Here is a 22124-nt window from a genome sequence, read left to right on the forward strand (position 1 = left end):
ATTTAAGGATGACTTTGGTATCGCCCTGGTGGCCGGAGAGGGAGTGGTTCGCAGACCTAAAAGACCTGACAAGCCATCCTCCGTGGCCACTCCCCGACAGGCCAGATCTTCTACAACAGCCACACTTTCTCAGGTTCCACGACAACCCACAGTCTCTACGCCTTCTCGCCTGGAGACTATCGAGCGCCTCCTTTAGGAAGGAAGGATATTCGTCAAGGAACGGCTAAGAGGATGTCGCGATACCTGAGAAGGTCGTCAGCAGCGGTCTACCAAGCGAAATGGGCCTTTTTCACGAAGTGGTGCGCTTCGAAGAGCATCAAACCCCTCAAAGCCTTAGTCCCAGATATCGCAGACTTTCTAGTATATCTCAGAGACGAGATAGGGATGTCAATCCCAGCTATAAAAGGAGTACGAGCAGCCTTGGGTCAAGTCTTCCTTCTGAAGGGCATCGACCTGGGCTCCTCTAGACACATCTCTATGCTTGTCAGGAGTTTTGAACAGTCCTGCCCCCCGCAAACTGTTAGGGTGCCTCAGTGGGACTTAGCTAGGGTCCTGAAGATGTTAAGTAGCCCCCCGTTCGAACCAAAGAAGGATATTGTAGACAGGGATCTCACTCTCAAGACGGTCTTTTTGTTGGCCTTGGCCTCTGCGAAAAGGGTAGGTGAGATCCATGGGCTGTCTTATGACGTCTCTCATTCGAAGGGGTGGAGAGAGATCTCTTTCAAGTTCGTCCCTTCATTCGTAGCGAAAACCCAGAACCCAGCAGTCTGGGATCCTAAATTCGAGGGGTTCTCTCTGCCAGCTATTCCTAGGACTGGGAATCCTGAGGATTTGAGGTTATGCCCTGTCCGTGCCATTAGGAAATACCTTGAGAGGACTGCACATCTCCGGCCAGGCATCAAGAGCCTTTTCGTCTCCACAGGTGTTACAAAGAAGCAGGTATCGAAGAATACCATATCCTTTTGGTTGAGACAAGTTATTGCCAGGGCCTACAAGGAGGAGGGACTAGCCTTGCCAGGTACTCCCAAGCCCCATGACATCAGAGGTCTGAGCACTTCCTTAGCCTTTGAGAAGAACATGGCAGTGGGCCAGATCCTTTGGGCGGGCACCTGGTCGAACCAGTCGACATTTACTGCCCATTACCTCAAGGATTACTCAAGAAGGTCCTTAGACGGGTTCTCCATTGGGACAGTCATCTCCGCGCTCCAAGTGATTTAACGGTGAAGCCCCAGGCACAATCGTGGATAGGAAAACCAGGAGACACAGGTTCGTTCCTTTTCACCCTAATCCCCGTTTCCTATCCCTATCGGAGATAACCACACTTATGTAACCAATGAAGAACACGTCTCTGCAAACTTTGTTACTGGACTCAACATCAGAAGATTTTTCAAAGGGTGAGTACTTAGACACTAACGTGAGCTCTTTGTGTAGTTTACCCTACCGTTCGTTTCCCAGTTTTAAGAACCTAGTTCATATCTAGGATTCTCGGCGTCCACTTTGCGGGGTCTGAAGGCCAGGAAGCCACTCCCACCTCCTAAAGTGTAAGTCTCCTAAGAAAGTAGTTCGAGGTAAGTATTTGTTGGAACAAATCAAAAATTTTAAGTAATTTTTATTTTTCCTAACATACTTACCGAGAACTACTTTCGGGTAATGGCCCTCCCTACCTTCCCCGAGTGCCTTTCTGCCCTTGCAGGGACTTTTTGCAACATCCGAGGAACTTACTGGCTAACGGGACCCAAGCTGACGCCGACCTAGCTCAAGGCTACCCTCGGGGCACGTTCTCTCACTCCCGGGTTAGCCCTCCATAGAAAACGGGTGTATGGTATACTACACAAAACTCTGGTCGGTAGAGTAAAGAAAGTAGTTCTCGGTAAGTATGTTAGGAAAAATAAAAATTACTTAAAATTTTTGATATTTAATAATAGGATTATTGATGACTGTTTTATTTAGATCAACAATGTTTTGAATTCGTTCTAAAGCATCGTGCAAGGAAAACTGATGAACTGTGTCTTTCTTCTTCTTTGCATAACATTATTGCATCCGTTGCTTTTTAATGTTTTTTACTAAGCATACCAGTAGATGTATAATTTGCTTTCTTTGAAAATAAACTGGGTATTATTTTTCCAATCTTATAAACACTACTGTATAGTGTATGTAAAAGTTTTTATTTACTAAAATGTATAATCAAAACTATCGAATGCCCAGGCTGCCAATGAAGTGTCATCTACATTATTTTCAGCTCTACTAAGCCAGGAAGAAATTATATAAATCAAAGTTTAGATGGAAAAAATTAATGAGATCAATCATTTAGCCTGAGCAGTGATGAGTAGATAGAAGGAAAGGTTTCATTGTGTGCTCAGCTATGGATTAGTTTACAGCCTGAGGTGTGATTACTATGTGTGATCAGTGACTGAATCCCTCAGAACTCAAATCCTCCTTTTCCAAAAGCTATATCTTCAACAAATTTCTCAATATCTTCAGTAGAGATCAGATTCTAAGAATAAAAGTACAGTAACAGTTTGATACTGAAGCTCCTAAAAAAGGAAAAGAGCTTTGATCTGTCTTGTGTTTAACAATCATTTTCCAAATTTTATTAGTTTTATAGGGTATGTTGACCCAATGCTATTGGCTTGGACGAATTTCTCAGTGTTATATATATTTTTGTAATTTTATTACAGGACTGGCCAGATCCAGGTCGGTACATTTCCCCACTTCATGACGCCAGAGGTGATAAATCACAAATTTTAGGTAATTTGTATTTTTCCTAACAGTACTTACCTCAAACTACTTTATTAGGAGGATCTGGGATCTCCTCATTAACCGACCAAGAATTTTGCGTAGTTACCCCTCTCTCAGTTACCTTGTTGGGGCGCTCTGGGGCGACCCGGGGTCAGCGCGCACTAGGTCTGAATCGTCAGTAAGCATATGTTTAAGTCCTCCTCGAACTTCTGTAAGATACTCAGGGCAGGTTGGGTGGGCCAAAACCCGAAAGTAGTTCAAGGTAAGTACTGTTAGGAAAAATACAAATGACCTAAAATTTGTGATTTGTTCCAACACGGAGTACTTGCCTCAAACTACTTTCTTAGGAGACTTACACTTTAGGAGGAGAGAGTGGCTTACAGGCCAGAATATCCCATATCATCCTGGGGCACGAGACCTAGATAGGAGGCTAGGTCAAGACGACCCAGAGGAGGGGTAGGAGAATAGGGGAAAGCACGCAAAAGTCTTCCTTGTGTACAACTCACCTTTATATATAATCCTGACATGGTTTTCCACACCGTCCATCTCTCACATGGAAGGAGGATAGGGAGAGGGTAGCAAGGAAGGGGGGAGTAAGGAGGAACTTGTGTCACTTGCAATTACTTCCCATGGGCTACCCTGGGCCCAAAAACCACTAAACTTGTTGCATGGCCGAAATTACTGGCCCAATGGAGAAGGCATCCAGGGACTTTCTCGCACAATCCTTGAGGTAGTGGGCTGTAAAGGTGGATTGTCTGGCCCAAGTACCCGCTCGTAAGATCTTGCCCACTGCCATGTTGGTGTCAAAAGCCAAGGAAGTGCTAAGGCCCCTAATATCATGGGGTTGAGGGTTCCCAGGGACCGTGGAACCCTCACTGTCGTACGCCCTTTTGATAACCTGCCGGAGCCAGAAAGATATAGTGTTCTTAGAAACCGCTTTCTTGACTGGGCCCGAAGATACAAACAAACTTTTGATAGCTGGTCTGAGTTCTGATGTTCTACTGAGATATTTCCTCATTGTCCTCACGGGGCACAAAAGCAGGTCCTCCGGGTTGTCAGAGCGAGGAATTGCTGGAATAGAGAATTCCTCGAACCTAGGATCCGCAACTGCTGGGTTATGGGTTTTGGCCACGAAATACAGCAAGAACTTGAAAGACATATCCTTCCACCCTTTCGAGTGCGAGACTTCAAAGGACAAGCCATGGAGTTCACTCACCCGCTTGGCTGAGGCTAGAGCTAGTAAGAACACAGCCTTGAGGGTGAGGTCTTTGTCTAGGATGTCCTTAAGTGGTTCGAAGGGAGGCCTCGAAAGAGCCCTGAGGACCTTGGCCACGTCCCACTGAGGAACCCTTGATGAGCGTGGAGAACAAGACTGTTCGAAACTTCTGATGAGCATGGAGATGTGGCGAGAAGCCCCTAGGTTGATGCCCCTGAGTTGGAAAACCTGTCCCAGTGCCGTACGGACTCCTTTGATGGCTGGAATGGAGACTCCCAGGTCATCCCTCAGGTGAACCAGGAAGTCTGCAATATTGTGGACCAACGCGTCTAAGGGCCGCAGGTTCTGTGTGGCACACCATTTTACGAAAGTGGCCCACTTGGCCTGGTACACTACGCACGAGGATTTCCGGAGATACCCTGACATCCTGGAAGCAGTCTTCTCCGAGAATCCCTCTTTCCTTAGCAGGCACTTGATAACCTCCACGCGTGTAGCCTCAGGCTACCAAAGTCATCTTTGTAGACCTCGACTGCCTTAGCCTGTTGAGCACCTGCCTGATGATCCCGAAGGGGGGGGAAGACGTATATGTCGAGACCGTCCCATGAGTGTTGGAAGGCGTCCTCGAACGCTGCTGTCAGGTCTGGTGCCGGGGAACAGAATACGGGTAGCTGTGCATTGAGCCTTGTGGTGAACAGGTCTGTCACCGGGGACCCCCATAGCTGGAGAATCTCCCGTGCCACTTGCGGATGAAGAGACCATTCCGACCCTACTACCTGTCCTGTCCTGCTGAGGCCGTAGGCCTGGACGTTTTTCTTTCCCGGAATGAACCTGGCTGTGAGCAGAATGTGGTTCTTTTCGGTCCATTCCAGGATTTGAGCTGTGAGGTCGCACAGTTCCCTTGATCTCAGGCCTCCTTGCTTCTTTATTTACGCTACTACCGTGGCATTGTCGCACATGAGTGCTACCGAGTTTCCTCGAAAAAAAACAGGCGAATGTCGCAAGGGCCTTTTGTACTGCCATGAGCTCGAGTAGATTGATATGCAGGGTCCTTTCCTCCTGGGACCACTTTCCCTCTGCTGCTTCTACGAGGAGATGAGCTCCCCACCCCTCTTTTGATGCGTCCGTGAAGAGCAGCATCTCCAGATGAGCGGAAGCGAACGGAATCCCTTTCAGCGTGGTCCTCCTGTCGGACCATCAGAGGAGCATGTCCTTGGAGGACGGGGTCGCCCCGACTACCTTCTGTGGGGATTCGTCCGCTTACCAGAGGTCCTTCAGGTTCCACTGTATTGGTCTCAGCTTGAGCCTCCCTTGCGGAACCAATTTCTCCAATGAGACCAGGTGTCCCACGAGTCTCTGCCAATCCTTGGCTCTCATTGGAGTGTCTGCTAGAAATGGGCGAATCACTTGGTCTATGTTGTCTAGCCTCTCCTGGGAGGGAAATGCCCTCGCCAGCTGGGAGTCCAGGACCATCCCTAGGTATGTCATCCTTGTGGTTGGGACTAACTGGGACTTTTCGAGGCTGATTGTAATCATGAGTTCCCTGCAGAACTGCACAAGTTTCATGCCCTGATTCTTTAGGTCTGCCTCTGAGGCTGAAACCAGCAACCAATCGTCGAGGTATCTGATCAGCCTGATGCCCTGTTTGTGTGCCCAGGGTGAACACCCTCGTGAACACCTGCGGAGCTGTTGACAGGCCGAAGCAGAGGGTCTTGAACTGCAGGGACTGGGAGCCCCACCTTACTCTGAGGAACTTCCAGCTGGAGGGGTGTACGGGGATTTGAAAGTAGGCATCCTTGAGATCCGGAGACATCATGAAATCCCCTTCCCTCAAGGCTGCCAACACCAACTTTGGCGTGTCCATTTTGAAGGAAGTCTTCTTGATAAACTTGTTCAGAGCCGAGAGGTCGATGACTGGCCTCCAGCCTCCCGTAGCTTTCTCTACCAGAATCCTGGGGATGGTTCCTGGACGGGCTGTAGAGCTCCCTGGTTCAACATGGCCTCTACTTCCACGTGCAGGGCTGCTCTCTTCTCGGTGTCCTTGGGTGCTAGCCACTCTGCTCGATGTTCAGGTATCAGAGGGGGCGGTTCTGACAGGAAGGGAATTCTGTATCCCTCCCTGAGGACTGTCACCGTCCAGGGATCCGCACCGTTGTCTCGCCATGCTTGCCAATAACGTTTGAGGCATCCCCCACGGGAAGGCATAGGGGGCCTCTCTTCCTATCTCCTTCTAGGGAGACGGTTAGAACGGCCTCTCCTTGAGCCAGAATATTTAGGTCTAAAGGAGGCCTGGGCTGGGGCACTGCTCCTGCGGGAGGACCGTGGGGATTGGTGCCAGGAAGAGGAGGAGGCCTCCTGCCTAGCTGGAGGCATAGGCGGGTAGGCCCCGTCTGCTGAAGATCTTCTGTGTGAGGGCCTTCTTGTCGCCGGCTGCCTGGGCTCGGCCGAGCTCTTTAACTTTCCTACCCTTTCTAGTGTCTCCGCCACCGCCTGAAGGGGGAACACGGTCTCGCCCCAGACCCGGGTGTTCCTTAGAAATTTTGCTTCTCGCTCGGGGAGTCTACTGGGCAGTCTGTTCAGCACCGTGTCCCTTCTCCTCAGAACCCAGTTCGCCATCTGGGTAAGGGACTGGAAGGTGAGATACTTCATCGCTTTCCCCCGCTGAGTGGATCAGTTCTTGTAACAGGGCCTGGTTCTCTGGCACCGATAGGTCGTGTGCCAGTTGAAACCCTGCTAGGGTGCACGCCCACCAGTCTAGCCATGAGGTCACGTTAACTATGTCTTGAGCAGTGTTCTCCATCGGTGTTGCCTTGGTTCAGGGTAGTGATGGCCTCTTCTAGTGTGCGGGGCCATGAGTGCTGCCCGTCTGGCACATAAAATTTCTTTTGGGTCCTAAGTCCCAGTATGAGCTTGAAGGAACCCTGGGCTCTCAGGGAGTTCTTCGGGCCCGACACAAAACGATCCACGTGCTCCATCCCCAGGGCAACGTCGGACGCTAAGGGTAAGGTCAGGGATGGCTTCTGTTGGACAGGGTTGTCAACCATTCTGCCCAGACCTGATAGCCAAGCTTGTTCTGATGCTGGCTGTGGCTCGTCCAGCCTATGGTGGTGACGAATTAGGGCCAGAACTTTCTTGTACGACGAAACCTCGTCCGGGGAGCACTTGCCGGTGTCCAGCAACTCCTCTACTACTTGCACCTCCGTATCGGAAGCATCCACGAACACGGAGGGATCCGTGGGAGCGAAGGTATCCCTACCCTCTTGACGGGTTGGTGGAGCGGCTGCCTCCGTAGCGGTTGGAGCCGCCGGGGCGGGGGTAGCCGTCATGGGTCTACCCCCTCCCGGGGAAACCCGGATGGAGCTGCTTGAAGGTCGCGGCAGCGGCAGGTTCCGTAACTTAGACGGAGCCGGGCCGACAAAGTGGCTGGGGGCCGAGCCGCCAGGTCCCATCCGCGGGCGTTCCCGTCAAGCAGATGGAGCCGATGACTTGCCAGGCAAGGGCAAGGGAAAGTGTGCCAACGATTGCACCCGACGAGCGGGTGGAGCCAAAGAGACGCTGGGCAAGGGCATGGATGTGGCTTCAGTGGCCACCGAGGCAGGCACTGGGGCGGCAGCCGTCCTGCTCGACCCGCGATGGTGAAGAGCCATTTTAACAAATCTCCTTCTCGAGGAACTCTTCTTTTTACTCTTTCTCGAGGTCTTAGACTTCTTCCTGGCCGGGCTTGCATGGGAGCTAGCCCTCCTTCTTCTGGACCTCTTCCTCTTCTTCCTGATGTCCTGGCCGCTGGAGTACTCCGACAAGGAAGAGCTGGAGGTCGAGGAGCTGTCCAAGGAGGAAGAGCTGGAGGAATCTTCTGACTCTATCACAAGCCTTCTAGGGGCCCTTGGTCTGGAAACCGGGGACAAGGGCTCCATAAAGTCCGGCGGAAGCGTTGCTGAGGGTGCCGTGAGCATGCGAATAGCGGCTCGAGAGGCAAACCATCCCTCGAACTCCTATTCCTGCTGCATGGGGGACCCTAAGGGCATCCTAGGTGCTGTCCAAACAATGGAATCGGGGTCCAAAGAACACGTGGTCCTCCTTTCTTTGTCCCGGCCGCCCCCCGGAACCCGCTGACCCTGTAAAACACTGCCACGATGGAGTGGGTAGGCGCTGTTTCGGGCTTCCCCCACACCGGGTCTTCACTTGAGACGGGTCCTGCAGGCACCAGGACTTCGTCCACAACACATACTTCCGCCACACTAGCAGACCCCCCACTCGTCTGTGTAGGCCCCTCTTTAACAGAATCCCCGACATCAGACTCATGGGGAACGGCAATGGGCCGTTTTCCCGCAACGGACTTACCTCATCCCCTACTCTGGGTAGGGGAAGGTGAAGGAGAACCTCTCTCCGAAGGCACTGAGGGCGACGTTAAGGGCGAGGTGAGGCCCGCCTTCTTGGGAGATTGTTTGGGCGCCTTTTTCTTCTTAATGGCGAACAGAGACCACTGAAGTTCTGGCCAGTAATCGCACTTCGGGCACGTGGAGGAAGAGGAGCACTTATTTCCTCGACACGAGGCGCACAGCGTGTGCGGGTCGACATCCGGCATGGATAGCCAGGCCCCGCTAGACTTACCAGCTTTGGGCCCGGGACAACGACGCTGGGATTCCATAATAAGGAAACGCGGACACGCAAGCAATACAAGAACAGAAGGGAAAGGGTAAGGAACACAAAGGGAACACGTGGTGCACAAGGGATGAGGAACACAAAGGAACAAGGTGGTACACAAGGTGATCGGACGGGATAAGTGAGTGAGAGCGGCGAGATGATATCTACGCTGCGACCAGATGCTTACTGACGCTTCAGACCTAGCAGCGCTGACCCCGGGTCGCCCCAACAAGGTAACGGAGAGGGGGAGAACTACGCAAAATTCTTGGTCGGTTAATGAGGAGATCCCAGATCCTCCTAAGAAAGTAGTTTGAGGTAAGTACTCCGTGTTGGAACAAACTAAGTTTAGGAAGAAAAGTTTAAATTATATTGTTTAAATGAACAGCATTAAGATGCAGGTGGCTCCTTATCAGCGTTAAAGGGAGTGTGGTTTTCAGGCCCATGACCTCTGTGGTCAGAGGGACCAAAGGGGTTACCGTGTAACCATTTGTCTCAAGTAATCTCATTCAAGAGCACTGAATTCTAATCAAGGGTTCGGCATCGAACTCCACAGATTCTGTTCACGGTATCCTTAGTGCCTCTAAGGACATTGTGAACACTTTTTTCCTGGCCATATAGTTTGTCTATTTTAGGTTTCAAAGACAATCCACAAATAAGCTTATCAAGTCAATGGAATATTTATTTTGATTGTTGCTAATAAGCATTGGGTTAGTAACTCAGGCTAGCATGGATATTATTAAATTTTTTTGCTTTCCCCGTTTTAGAACTAAATATTGCCTACAAAAGATGATCTAGCATTCAGAGCTAACATCATTTTAAGAGTGCGCTACATGATTTGGCAGTACTGTACATACTGTATACTAATTGGACTGGAAAATATTTTTATGAGGCTTAATTTTAAAGGAATAAACTCTTCCTGAAAGATGTCCATTTCTGCTACTATGTGTTTTATGTCCATGAGTCACAATGTACTCAAACAGGTTCAGACATACATCTGTGAAATCTCTATTAAAGATCTCATGGGTAAAACTGTGTCTTTGACATTATCTTCGGCTAAACACCTTTGAGAACTAAAAGCTATTTCTTGTAAGGTAGATTTTAGAGAACATAAAAGGATCTTACTACTTACCTGCTTTCAGAGCTAAGAATGATTTTAAGACAAAAATTTACTACAATTATTCAAATAAAGACATTACAACTGTAGCAGAGAATGGATATACAGTATTTGGTTGGTGAGGGCTATTAAAGGGTATTTTGGACAAAACTGCAGACGTTAAAGGTAATGTCCCTTTTTTTTGTGTGGTTAGGTTGGCAAGTCATTCTTTGTCCAAATACTTATCTCTTTTGGTTAAAAGATTGGTCACAGAGGCTCACAAGGAGTTGCTTCCAACTCAGAGGAAAGATTTGTAAGTTAAAGTGCACCTCTAACCCCTTTGTCTTTGAGGTTGCAAAGAGATCTATGCATGGACGACCCCAAAGACGCCACAGGCTCTTGCAAACTTGAAGGTGGAGCGTCCACTCTGTCGGTAGGATCTGACCTCTTCTACTGAGGCTGTCTGCCATTATTAAGTGCAGCTACATAGCTTAAATTTTTAAAGGAATCAGTTTTTGGAAAGTTTTATCTACGGACAAGAGCTTACCAACTCTGTATTCTGTAAACATATATCTTGAAAAATCTTGATGCTTTTATCAACTTTCTGGCATTTAGTTAACATACATCATGAGTGGGGATGTTTTAATAAAAGGTGTTTTTCTTTTACATTATTAGTGGATGAATTTAATTAGTCTTACTGGTATTTAGAGTAACCTTAGTTATAACGGTTAAGCACCGAGGCACTGCACTAAGAGGTGAATCTGGTAGTTAAAGCAGTATTTTCTTTAGGACTTTAAATTTTCTATCTCTTTCCTTCATGACCTACCTCCCTCAGAGTGTGCGAGTCATAGAAATAAATTAAATTTCAATCAAATTTATATCTGTACTCACCTGATGTTCATATACATGCTCACTCCTCCTCACTGACTAATATGGTCAAGACCATAGGAAATTAGTTTCAACATTGAGACTGAATTAGGTAAACTTTAACCACCAGATGTCAACTTGCTAGGCAAGAGGTGTGGCCTTTTAAAGGGAGGAAAACTGTAAAAATAAAAAATTGCCGGTTACTGTATCATCAATATTGAGTCGGCTTCAAGGATAAAGCAATATGAACATCAGGCAAGTATAGAAATTATAAATTTTAGTATTGGAATTCAAGTTTTTTTTCAATTATTAAGTTTTGTCTAATCCCTCTTCTTGTTTTATCTTGTCTATTACCAGTGTGTTTATGTGGTGTACACTATTTTCTTCAAAAACAACTCTCAGATCATTATAAAACATTACTGAAAAAACAACTCTCAGATCATAATAAAACACTACTGGAAGTTGTCAAACGTACTTTTCGGTAGGGGATAGTGCCGTCGGTACACTGTAGACGTTACTTAATGGTCTTAATAGCATTCCTAAAGCCCCTAGCTATACTTGCTTTATATCCTTATACTTTACCCTCGTTCCACTCTTCCTTCTTTCTTTCCAATGTCTACTTCATAGTGTAATTGCAACATTTTCCCACAGTTGCACATGGGCAGTGAATAGCACCTGGTTGTATAGCCCAAACATTACATAATTGTGAAGCTGTATAGAGTTTTATCGATATTAACACGTATTTTTTTCCACCTTATTTTGTATGTGTAGTCTTTTTTTTTTTATTACAAAGCAGTAATTTAAATTTTTTTCTATCAATGTTCCTATGTTATTCTACCACCAAATAAGTTATTGTTAGTATGAAGGGATCATGTCTTTTGGCAAAAAAGTGTTGGTATTCATTTTTGGTTTACTTTGCCTATTATTGTTAATGCAGGCTGATGATTCTTGGCAGTTGAATAATCCCTGAAGCCATCAGCATTGCTGCTTTCTTGAGATCATGCAAAGATCCCAGGAAGACCTCTTACCAGAGGAAGAGGTGTTCCAAATGCTCCGATAGAACTCTATAGAGGAAATCTTTACACTGTTTCTTCGGCAACATCTTTCTGGTGGAAAAACTTGAAGTTATGTTTCACCCACAGCTGTGGTCCCTAACATAATCCTGTTCTTAGCCAGAGAGAGAAATCATTGGCTGGAATTAAGGATTCCAAAGATGGGAGGAACATTGAAAAAGTAAACAGTTGACTTTGTGATTCTTGAATAGGTGAGGATAAATCGAGGAAAAGCAAGAAATCTTGACTGAGCAAATGCCCAATACATAATAAGTAGCGAGATGAAACAAACGGATTTTGCTCAAATTAGCAAAAGCACTTAAAACTTAGGATAAAAAGAACTTACTCACGCAAGCGTTGCACCTGAAAAAAAAGACGTGGTTTTGTGTGATTCGCAGGCATGGTTGGGTTAGCCAGTCATCAGATGACCTTTCATTGAATAGCGATGTTGTTCAGGATTTGTAAAGACCATAATTGTAGGCTTGTAAAAGGGATTAGTTTGATAGCACAAGAATTTAATTGCCCATTCCCTCAATGTTGAAGTTTAATTTGCATGTTTTATATGAATTACGTTTTAATACAAACTATATTTTCTTTTTCATTTCAGGTGGTCACATTACACAGGACAACCTTAGGTAAGCATTAAAGGTACTGGATACATCCACCCTACTACGGACTTTCGTTTGTGGTCCGCCCCCAGTGATTGAGAATAAAGGATAATCTTTTGGTTTGTGGTTTATCACAATACCAAATTTTATACGAAAAGTGGTGGTAGCTCCTAAAAAATATTGTGCATATATGTACAAACCTGCGTTGAATTTTCAAATTCTATTTACAGTACTAGGATTCAGTAGTAAAGAATCGTACTTTAAATTCAGGAATTTAATTATTACATATCATACTTACGTTGTTCAAGTGAATACATTACATAATTATATGAAATGAATTCATGTTGACAATTAGTGCTGGAAACTCTTAATAGTTATACCAAGGCTTATCGAATGAGCCTTTTAATGCCTGAATCTATCCCAGTTTTGATAGACAGGAGGAAAGATTAGGGCTTCAACTTTCTGGAAGGGATAAATCTACCTCTTGGAAGATGTTTTACAGAGAATATAAAGCATGGCAGAAAGTAAGGTCTCTTAAACTTGGTAGTTTTGTATTTTATCTTGAACCATTTACTTAACCAATGCGATTTATTGGGCTTGTTAGAATTCAGTGTAGAATAATATCGAGGTCCCTTTTACTTAGTATTTTTGCCGTTTATCTAAATATTTAGTTTAGTAAGCAATTTGAATTATAGAGCTTTTAAAATCCAGGGTAGAGTAATTTTGAGGTCCCTTTTACCTGGTATTTGTGTCCTTTATCCTAAAAATTTTACATTTAGTTCAGCAATTAAATTTATTGAGCTTGTTGACATCTAGTTTATAGTAATATTGAGCCGAGCTTACCAGAATTGCTAGGACGCTGTACCAAATGGGCGTCCCAAAATTTCCGGAGAGTAACCTCCTCCAGAGTAGAAATACCTTAAAATCTACCTGTCCCAAATTTTCACCTTCACTTAGGGCCAGACTACCTCTAAGAAAAGGACTCTGCAATTTTGTTAAAACATATGTACACTTGAATAAAAAATAAACATTATACAAACATCTTATTTGGGATGGGCTTAACCTCATCATGTCTGGTATGAACAATGTTTAAGAGTAATTAAACAAACAAAATGATTCTCAATTTATTCCTTAGAAACTCAGGAAATAACTAACACGCTGACAGTTGCTACAGTGAATTTAATCATGAATAATGCCACCATCATCAAATACTCTTTGAAAGTCTTCATGTTTACCGATGGCAATTCATTTCAGAATTCTAGAAACATTGGCAAAATAAACAAACATTCTACATCCTGATTATATAGCCAACAATTAATGCTGCATGTTAAGTAATACTGTGCATAAGAATTTTGAATTTAAAGTTTATCATCTTCAATCTCTAGAGTGTAAGAAAACTAATGGGAATCAATCATAAAATTAACCAAATTATGAAACCTCTAAGAGTTTTCTCTTAAAGCTGCAACCCGATGGCCACAGTTTTTCGCTTCTCTGCCGACAAAAGCTTCTCCACCAAAGCGAGGGTAAAATAAAATCCAGTTCCAGGGCCTGCTGAGCTGTACGCAATAATTCTCGCAGTCCAACATTTTTAAAAATGGCAACCAAAATAGTTTTTATACAATTTTTACGGATTCCAATAGTGTTTTACTCTCATTAAAACAAATTATGCCAGGCCATCATCTAGTACAAGAGGTGCAGGACTGGTTAGTACTTCTGCAGTCTAGGAAGAGTATCAGTGTTCACTTCTGTTGGGTCCCTGCCCATGTTGGGGTGGATGGGAATGAACAAGTAGATAAGGCAGCAAAGGAAGCTTCAGGGCTAAGTAATCCATCCCCCTTGAGTATTCCTTACAAAGATCTTAAAAGTGAGATTCATCTTTACTGTAAAAATAAGTGGCAAGCTCGATGATCTGAACTGACCACCAATACAAAATTGAAACAAATCCACCCATTGGTGGATAAATGGTCATCTTGTAATTCTACAAGAAGAAGGGATACCATTATTTTAACTAGGCTGCGTATTGGCCATACACATGCAACGCACAATTATTTAATGAAGAGTGGGGAAGGGAGACAGGCCCCTCTTTGTAATACCTGTCAAGTGACAATGGATGTTAAACATATTTTAGTCGATTATCCTGTTTTTAATCTTCAGAGGAGGACACATTTACTCCAGGACAAACCTTTAAGAGATATACTGGGGGAAAACTCTAATACCCTCAACTTCAGAAAATTTATGCAAAGTATTGGGTTATATTACGAGCTATAATTGATTTTATTAATTTATTTATTTATTTTACCCTTTTAATCCCTATTTATTTCACATCTAGATTTTATTGTAAGAAAGTGTTAGGAATTGTATTAAAGGTTAAAATGATACTAAATCGTGTGAGTGTACAGATATGATTGAATGATTTTCGTTATATAGCGCTGAATGGCCTTTGATGCCCGTGCTTGGCTTAATGCCTAAATCCTATATTCAATTCAATCCATTCCAGGGCCTTGCGACGTTATGAGTTGACCTGGAAAAAAAAAATTTATGTATAATATTGCGACAAGAAAATCATCTGAAAGTTTGGATAAGAATTGCATCTTTGTCACCAAAGAATAAAACCTGAAAAGGAAGGACAAGACTATTTCATACAAATAAACTGGCTTTCCCTTGACACTTTGATGAGGCCTTGTTCTTTCTTACAAGTATTAAGAGGCCAAGTTTAATATTAAATGTAGTCCTCAAAGAAATAAAGGCATGAAGATTTTGTTCATCAAAATTAATTCTGTATGTGCTGAAAGAATATTGTGAGTAGTCTAATCTCTTGCTTTATTAAAGTCTTGTTAAAACCACCAGTCTCCCTTCATTAAGGGAATCTATTCAACAAAGGCTTCTAATTTTAGCTCTTTGTGTGAGCCTTTAAGTCTCGCAATTGCAACTCGCTAGTCTCACAATTATTCATATTGTAATGGACAAGAGAAAATTACCTTCCCTGACATTTCCTTAAAATGGAAAACTTTAATTGCTTGCTCCATACTATACTGGGTGTCAACCATTTTTTTTTATCACATGATCCGTGTGCAAAGGCCAAGTTAGACCTACGCAATGAGTTCTACAGTGAATATGGGTGTCATCCAAAATGCTGAAAGAGTTTATTGGTCTACTAAATTTTCTAATCTACAGGCATCAAAATTATCCTGAAACACTGAAAATGACGAAATATTTTCTACTCAAACATTTCCCTCAAGGCCTTACAGTTATATGCCATGATCTAGATGATCTTTATATAAAACCTTATAAGTTGCATACAAAGTGACTGATTTGAATATAATTACTGTATATGCAGGACAGTTCCTCTCTCCTAATATCCAAGGGATTCCACAACAACTAAGATTGCAACTTCCGAGATGTCAAAAGAATAAATTTACTAGAAGCCCCAGAGAATAATCTAATACCGGCCTCTTTTAGCTTGGGATGACTAGTTTACTAGTTATATTAAGACTTGAAAGGTGATTCAACGTTGCTAATTATAGAGAAAAATCATCTAAAATAGTATCTTTTTGTAGAACTACTTCTATAAAGGGCAACTACTAACCTTACTCTAGATACACAAAATTTACATAGTCGTAGACTGCATTCACGTGTGGTTAATAAAGTTACGTCCAATACAGAATGATGCAAAGGTTGTTTTGGTTTTTGCATTTCTAGTCAGACATTTATAATTAACTCCTTTTATTCTCATACAATTGCTACGAGTGACTGACACTGTAGCTACCGTTAAAGTAATGCTAAATTCTAACTATTTGAATAAAACGTTCACTTGACCTCCCAGGAAGGTATATTTCAGCCTAAGAAAATTAACCTTCACCTGAAGCAGTAAAGTCCCATTTTGAGGGAACACCTTTGACATATCTTAATACGAACTTGGCCTTGTACGACTCCTAGTAACTTTGTTTAGGTCCAGAGTAACTATAATTGAGAAAATAATTTCCGAGACTCCATATTTTAGAAGAAATATTCCCAAAAATATTCCTGCAACTACAGTACACTTGATATTGTTATTTCATATACAGTACTCAACTAATTTTTGGGGGGAGAAAGGTTCCAATACAATTTTTTTCCCATTTTTATAAACTGTCCTAGGAGAAGGACACTCCAAAATCAAACCATTGTTCTCTAGTTCTGAGTAGTGTCATAACCTCCGTACCATGGTCTTCCACTGTCTTGGGTTAGAGTTCTCTTGCTTGAGGGTACACTCGGGCACATTTCTATCTAGTTTCACTTCCTCTTGTTTTGTTAAAGTTTTTATAGTAAATATTTATTTTAATGTTGTTACTATACTTAAAATATTTTCTTTCTTTATTTCCTTTCCTCACTGGGCTATTTTCCCTGTTGGGGTCCCTGGGCTTATAGCATCTTGCTTTTCCAACTAGGGTTGTAGCTTAGCAAATAATAATATTAATAATAATAATAAATATGAAGCTTGGAAGCTTATGCAATGAATATGACACATTAAGAATATTAAATATTTCTCTACCTCTTTCAAGATTGAGTCACAATGCAAATGAGTCCTGTTCCACAATAGATAGATGTGTGGGGACACCCGTGAACTGCAACAAGTGCTGCCGACTAGACATCTTGAATTGGATACAGAATCCTCAGCAGCTTTAAAATGTAAGACCTTGACTTGATTATGACAGCCAACCAATAGCAACACTTTGTCTGCATTGACACCCTGGCTAAGCTTGTGGTAACCATAAGAGTTAATAATGGATTCTAGAAAAACTGGATAGTGATCACTCCTATGAAAAGTCATATAATAACAAGAAGTGGTGTATAGAGATACTATATGAACATATGGCCACTTCAGTAACAAAATTATTATTAGAGTTGATTTTATGGAATGTATTATCATTATTATTATTATTATTATTATTAAATCAGATACAACCCTAGTTGGAAAATCAAGATACTATAAGCCCAAGGGTTCCAACAGGGAAAAATAGCCCAGTGAGGAAAGAAAATAAGAAAATTAACTATATGAGAAGTAATGATTGATCAAAATAATATATTTTAAGAAAAGTAACAACATTAAAACATCTTTCCTATATAAACTATCGAGAGACTTATGCAGCCTGTTCAACATGAAGACATTTGCTACAAGATTGAACTTTAGAAGTTCTACCGATTCAACTACCCAACATTTCACCACTTGGTCACAACAGGAATTAAACTTCTACAATACTGTGTTGTGATGAGCCTAATGATGGAGAAGGCATGACTATTAGAATTAACAGCATCACGGGTTTCACAATCAGGATGGTACTGTCCGGGAAGATGTGAATGTAAAGAATGATCAGAATTATGGAAAATCTTATGAAACATGTAAAACAAACTAATTGAACAATGGTGCCAGAGATTAATATCTAAACCAGGAATATGAAATTTACTAGACTAAGTTTCAGTCCAAAAAATTACAATGATAATCAGTAGCTGAAGACCAGAAAGGATAACAATATTCAAAACAAGGTAGAAGGGAAGAATTAAAACACTTATTCTGAAAAGATTGTGCAATTGAAGAAACTACAGACCCAAGTTTGTATCCCAAAAATAAATTTGTTGTTGAGAATCACCCCTATCATTTTCAAATGTTCATACAGTTAAAGAAATATCAATGCTGAGATCCGAATGTTGGGGAGCCACTGTCCTCAACCTACTTACAATCATACTTTGTGAGTTTTGTTAGGTTTCAGCTTCATGCCCCATAATATGCACCATGCACTAATTTTAGCTAGATCTCTATTAAGGAATTCAGCAACCCCCGATCTACATTCAGAAGATGGAATTGATGCAGTGTAGCATCATATGCAATGAGATGATTTTTTAGGCCAAACCACATGTCATGTGTATATAGTATGAAAAATAATGGGTCAAGAACACTACCCTGAGGAACACCAGATGTCACATTCCTATGCCAACTATGGTGCCCATCAACAACTCTTTGCAATCTATTACAATTTAATAATGATGCTAAGAAACGACCCACCCACTCCCAACTGTATGAGTTTGAAAACAAGGGCTTCATGATTAACACAGTCAAAGGCAGCACTAAAATCAAGGCCAGTCATGCAAACTTCCTGACCACAATCACAGGAATTCTGTACAGCATTGAAGATTGTAAGAAGGGCATCACATGCTCCAAGGCCTTTACGAAAGCCAAATTGCAGACTACGGAACAAATAATTACAGTACCTTTGGCAAACCTATTTAGACGTTTTGCCAAAAGACTTTCAAAAACTTTTAAATGTAGGAGTCATGGAAACTAAGCAGTAATCAGCTGGATTTGAGCTACCACAAATGCATATACATAATGAAGTAACATTACCAATGCTCCAAGTGCTGAAATACCTCTTCTTGCTAAATTACATAAAAAACAACTTTGGAGCTAAGAAATCTGCAGTCTTAATTAAAAAAAAAAAAATAAATAAATAAAGGAAAAATACAATTTGCGTCTACACCTCCATAAGCATGACGGTCCATCAAGAAAACTTTAATTTCACGAGATTGAAAAGCTAAACTAGTTAGCTCAGCTTCAGGAAAACAGGAATGAGGAAGATAAGATTCTCTTTACCCTGCTCACTGTCAAACATAGCCAAAAGGGTTGCCCTTTTCCTTTGAACAGTGAGTGACAGAGCCTTTTGGTTGAAGTAAAGGAGTAACTGTTGTGTCTACACCAAAGAGTACAGATTTAATGGCACCCCACCACGTAAGGTCCTGGGTTGTACCAGAAGGGTTTCTTTTATGGTTAAATTTTGTTTTCCTTTACAATTGAAGGACAAACTGTCTGAGCAAAAACTCAAAGCTGAATATAGTTATTCCAAGTCAAATCTGATCTGTTACTTTTCCAAATATGACAGGCCTCCTGTTTCTCCAAATAAGAACGTCTACAGTCATCACAGAATCAGGATGTCTTTCACTTGGTACCTTAGTACACGAGAATGGATAAGCCTATCAATTATGTTGACTGGATTCTTATTCAAAGGAACAACAGGCTCAACACTACTATACATTTGTGACCAAAATCAAGCCCAAAAGATCACTCAAAATGTCATTCCAGTCTGCTTGAGATTTTATATAAATCTTAAATGAGTGTGACACATCTGAGACAGGCTTCTCAGTCTTCACTACTAATGAAATCAAGGCATGATCAGATGTCCCAACTAGAGAACCAGCCTTACTTGTTATAATGCCATGAGGGTCAGTGTATACGAGGTCTAGAGAACCAGCCTTACTTGTTATAATGCCATGAGGGTCAGTGTATACGAGGTCTAGAGAACCAGCCTTACTTGTTATAATGCCATGAGGGTCAGTGTATACGAGGTCTAGAGAACCAGCCTTACTTGTTATAATGCCATGAGGGTCAGTGTATACGAGGTCTAGAGAACCAGCCTTACTTGTTATAATGCCATGAGGGTCAGTGTATACGAGGTCTAGAGAACCAGCCTTACTTGTTATAGTACCATGGGAGTCTGCGTATATGAAGTCCAAGCAGTTACCAGACCTGCAATAGCTTCACTTATGATTTGCTCACAGCCTGATTCAGTGGCAATGTCCAAAGCTCTTAAGCAATGGCAATCAGTACGAGAAACAGAACTTAACCACTCCCTATGGTGAGCATTGAAATCACCGACAAAATTAAAATGTTATTTTCATTAGTAAAATAAATTTTTGAATATACTTACCCGATAATCATGTAGCTGTCAACTCCGTTGCCCGACAGAATTCTACGGGAGGGATACGCCAGCTATCACTATACTAGAAGGGGGTGTACTCACAAGCGCCACCTGTGGCCAGGTACTACAGTACTTGTTGTTGACTCCACCTCACTTTTTCCTCGGTCCACTGGTTCTCTATGGGGAGGAAGGGTGGGTCAATTAAATCATGATTATCGGGTAAGTATATTCAAAAATTTATTTTACTAATGAAAATAACATTTTTCAATATTAAACTTACCCGATAATCATGTAGCTGATTCACACCCAGGGGGGTGGGTGAAAAACCAGTGTACAAGACTAAAGGATAGCTAAGTATCCCGTATTTCATATAATCAGTTATCCACAATAACAATGAAATAATAAGTACCTGGTAAGGAAGTCGACTTGAACCGTTACTCTGCCTTTAATAAGATCGTCTTCCTTACTGAGCGCAGCGTTCCTCTTGGAAGGCTGAATCAACTCAAAGGTGCTAAAGTATACAGGGCTGCAACCCATACTAAAGGACCTCATCACAACCTTTAACCTCGGCGCTTCTCAAGAAAGAATTGACCACCCGCCAAATCAACAAGGATGTGGAAGGCTTCTTAGCCGACCGTACAACCCATAAAAAGTATTCAAGAGAAAGGTTAAAAGGTTATGGGATTATGGGAATGTAGTGGCTGAGCCCTCGCCTACTACTGCATTCGTTGCTACGAATGGTCCCAGGGTGTAGCAGTACTCGTAAAGAGACTGGACATCTTTGAGATAGAATGATGCGAACACTGACTTGCTTCTCCAATAGGTTGCATCCATAACACTCTGCAGAGAATGGCTCTGTTTGAAGGCCACTGAAGTAGCCACAGCTCCCACTTCATGTGTCCTTACCTTCAGCAAAGCAAGGTCTTCTTCCTTCAGATGAGAATGTGTTTCTCTAATCAGAAGCCTGAATAGTAAGAAACTGAGTTCTTAGAACTTGGAAAAGAAGGTTTCTTGATAGCACACTATAAGGCTTCTGATTGTCCTTGTAAAGGTTAAGACCTTTTTAGATAGTACCTAAGAGCTCTAACTGGGCAAAGTACTCTCTCCAGTTCATTCCCCACCAAGTTGGACAGGCTTGGGATCTCGAACGACTTAGGCCAAGGACGTGAAGGAAGCTCGTTTAGCAAAAACCGAGCTGCAAGGAACATGTAGCCGTTTCAGATGTGAAAACAATGATCCTGCTGAAGGCGTGGATCTCACTTACTCTTTTAGCTGTTGTCAAGCACACGAGGAAAATAGTTTTTAATGTGAGGTCCTAAAAAGAGGCTGATTGGAGAGGTTCAAATCTTGATGACATAAGGAACCTTAGGACCACGTCTAGATTCCAGCCTGGAGTGGACAACCGACGTTCCTTTGAGGTCTCAAAAGACCTAGGGAGGTCCTGTAGATCTTTGTTGGTGGAAAGATCCAAGCCTCTGTGGCGGAAAACCGCTGCCAACATACTTCTGTAACCCTTGATCGTAGGAGCTGAAAGGGATCTTACTTTCCTTAGATATAACAGGAAGTCAGCAATCTGGGTTACAGTGGTACTGGTTGAGGAAACTGCATTGGTCTTGTACCAGCTACGGAAGACTTCCCCTAGAGACTGATAGATTCTGAGAGTGGATGTTCTCCTTGCTTTGGCAATCGCTCTGGCTGCCTCCTTCGAAAAGCCCCTAGCTCTTGAGAGTCTTTCGAAAGTCTGAAGGCAGTCAGACGAAGAGCGTGGAGGTTCGGGTGTACCTTCTTTACGTGAGGTAGACGTAGAAGGTTCACTCCTAGAGGAAGAGTCCTGGGAATGTCGACCAGCCATTGCAGTACCTCTAAGAACCATTCTCTCGCGGGCCAGAGCGGAGCCAACCAACGTCAGCCGTGTCCCTTTGCGAGAGGAGAACTTCTGAAGTACCCTGTTGACAATCTTGAACGGCGGGAATGCATACAGGTCGAGATGGAACCAATCCAGCAGAAAAGCATCCACGTGAACTGCTGCTGGGTCTGGAATCGGAGAACAATACAATAGGAGTCTCTAGGTTATCGAGGTAGCGAACAGATCTATGGTTGGCTGACCCCACAGGGCCCAAAGTCTGCTGCAAACATTCTTGTGAAGGGTCCACTCTGTGGGGATGACCTGACCCTTCCGGCTGA

General features: G+C 43.0%; 2 protein-coding genes across 2 annotated transcripts in view; one reads left to right on the top strand and one right to left on the bottom strand.

The window, feature by feature from the left end:
* LOC137646145 (mitoferrin-1-like) overlaps nt 1-13568 on the top strand; it is a 98271-nt gene extending 84703 nt beyond the window's left edge. Inside the window, exon 5 of the mRNA XM_068379354.1 lies at nt 12216-13568. Coding sequence (XP_068235455.1) covers nt 12216-12254 — 39 coding nt within the window. The 3' untranslated portion in view covers nt 12255-13568. The remainder of the gene's footprint in view (nt 1-12215) is intronic.
* LOC137645587 (Parkinson disease protein 7 homolog) overlaps nt 1-22124 on the bottom strand; it is a 420232-nt gene that overhangs the window by 371619 nt on the left and 26489 nt on the right. The gene's annotated exons all lie outside the window — the stretch shown is intronic.

Source organism: Palaemon carinicauda, chromosome 8, assembly GCF_036898095.1.
Source record: "Palaemon carinicauda isolate YSFRI2023 chromosome 8, ASM3689809v2, whole genome shotgun sequence".
Taxonomy (NCBI): domain Eukaryota; kingdom Metazoa; phylum Arthropoda; class Malacostraca; order Decapoda; family Palaemonidae; genus Palaemon; species Palaemon carinicauda.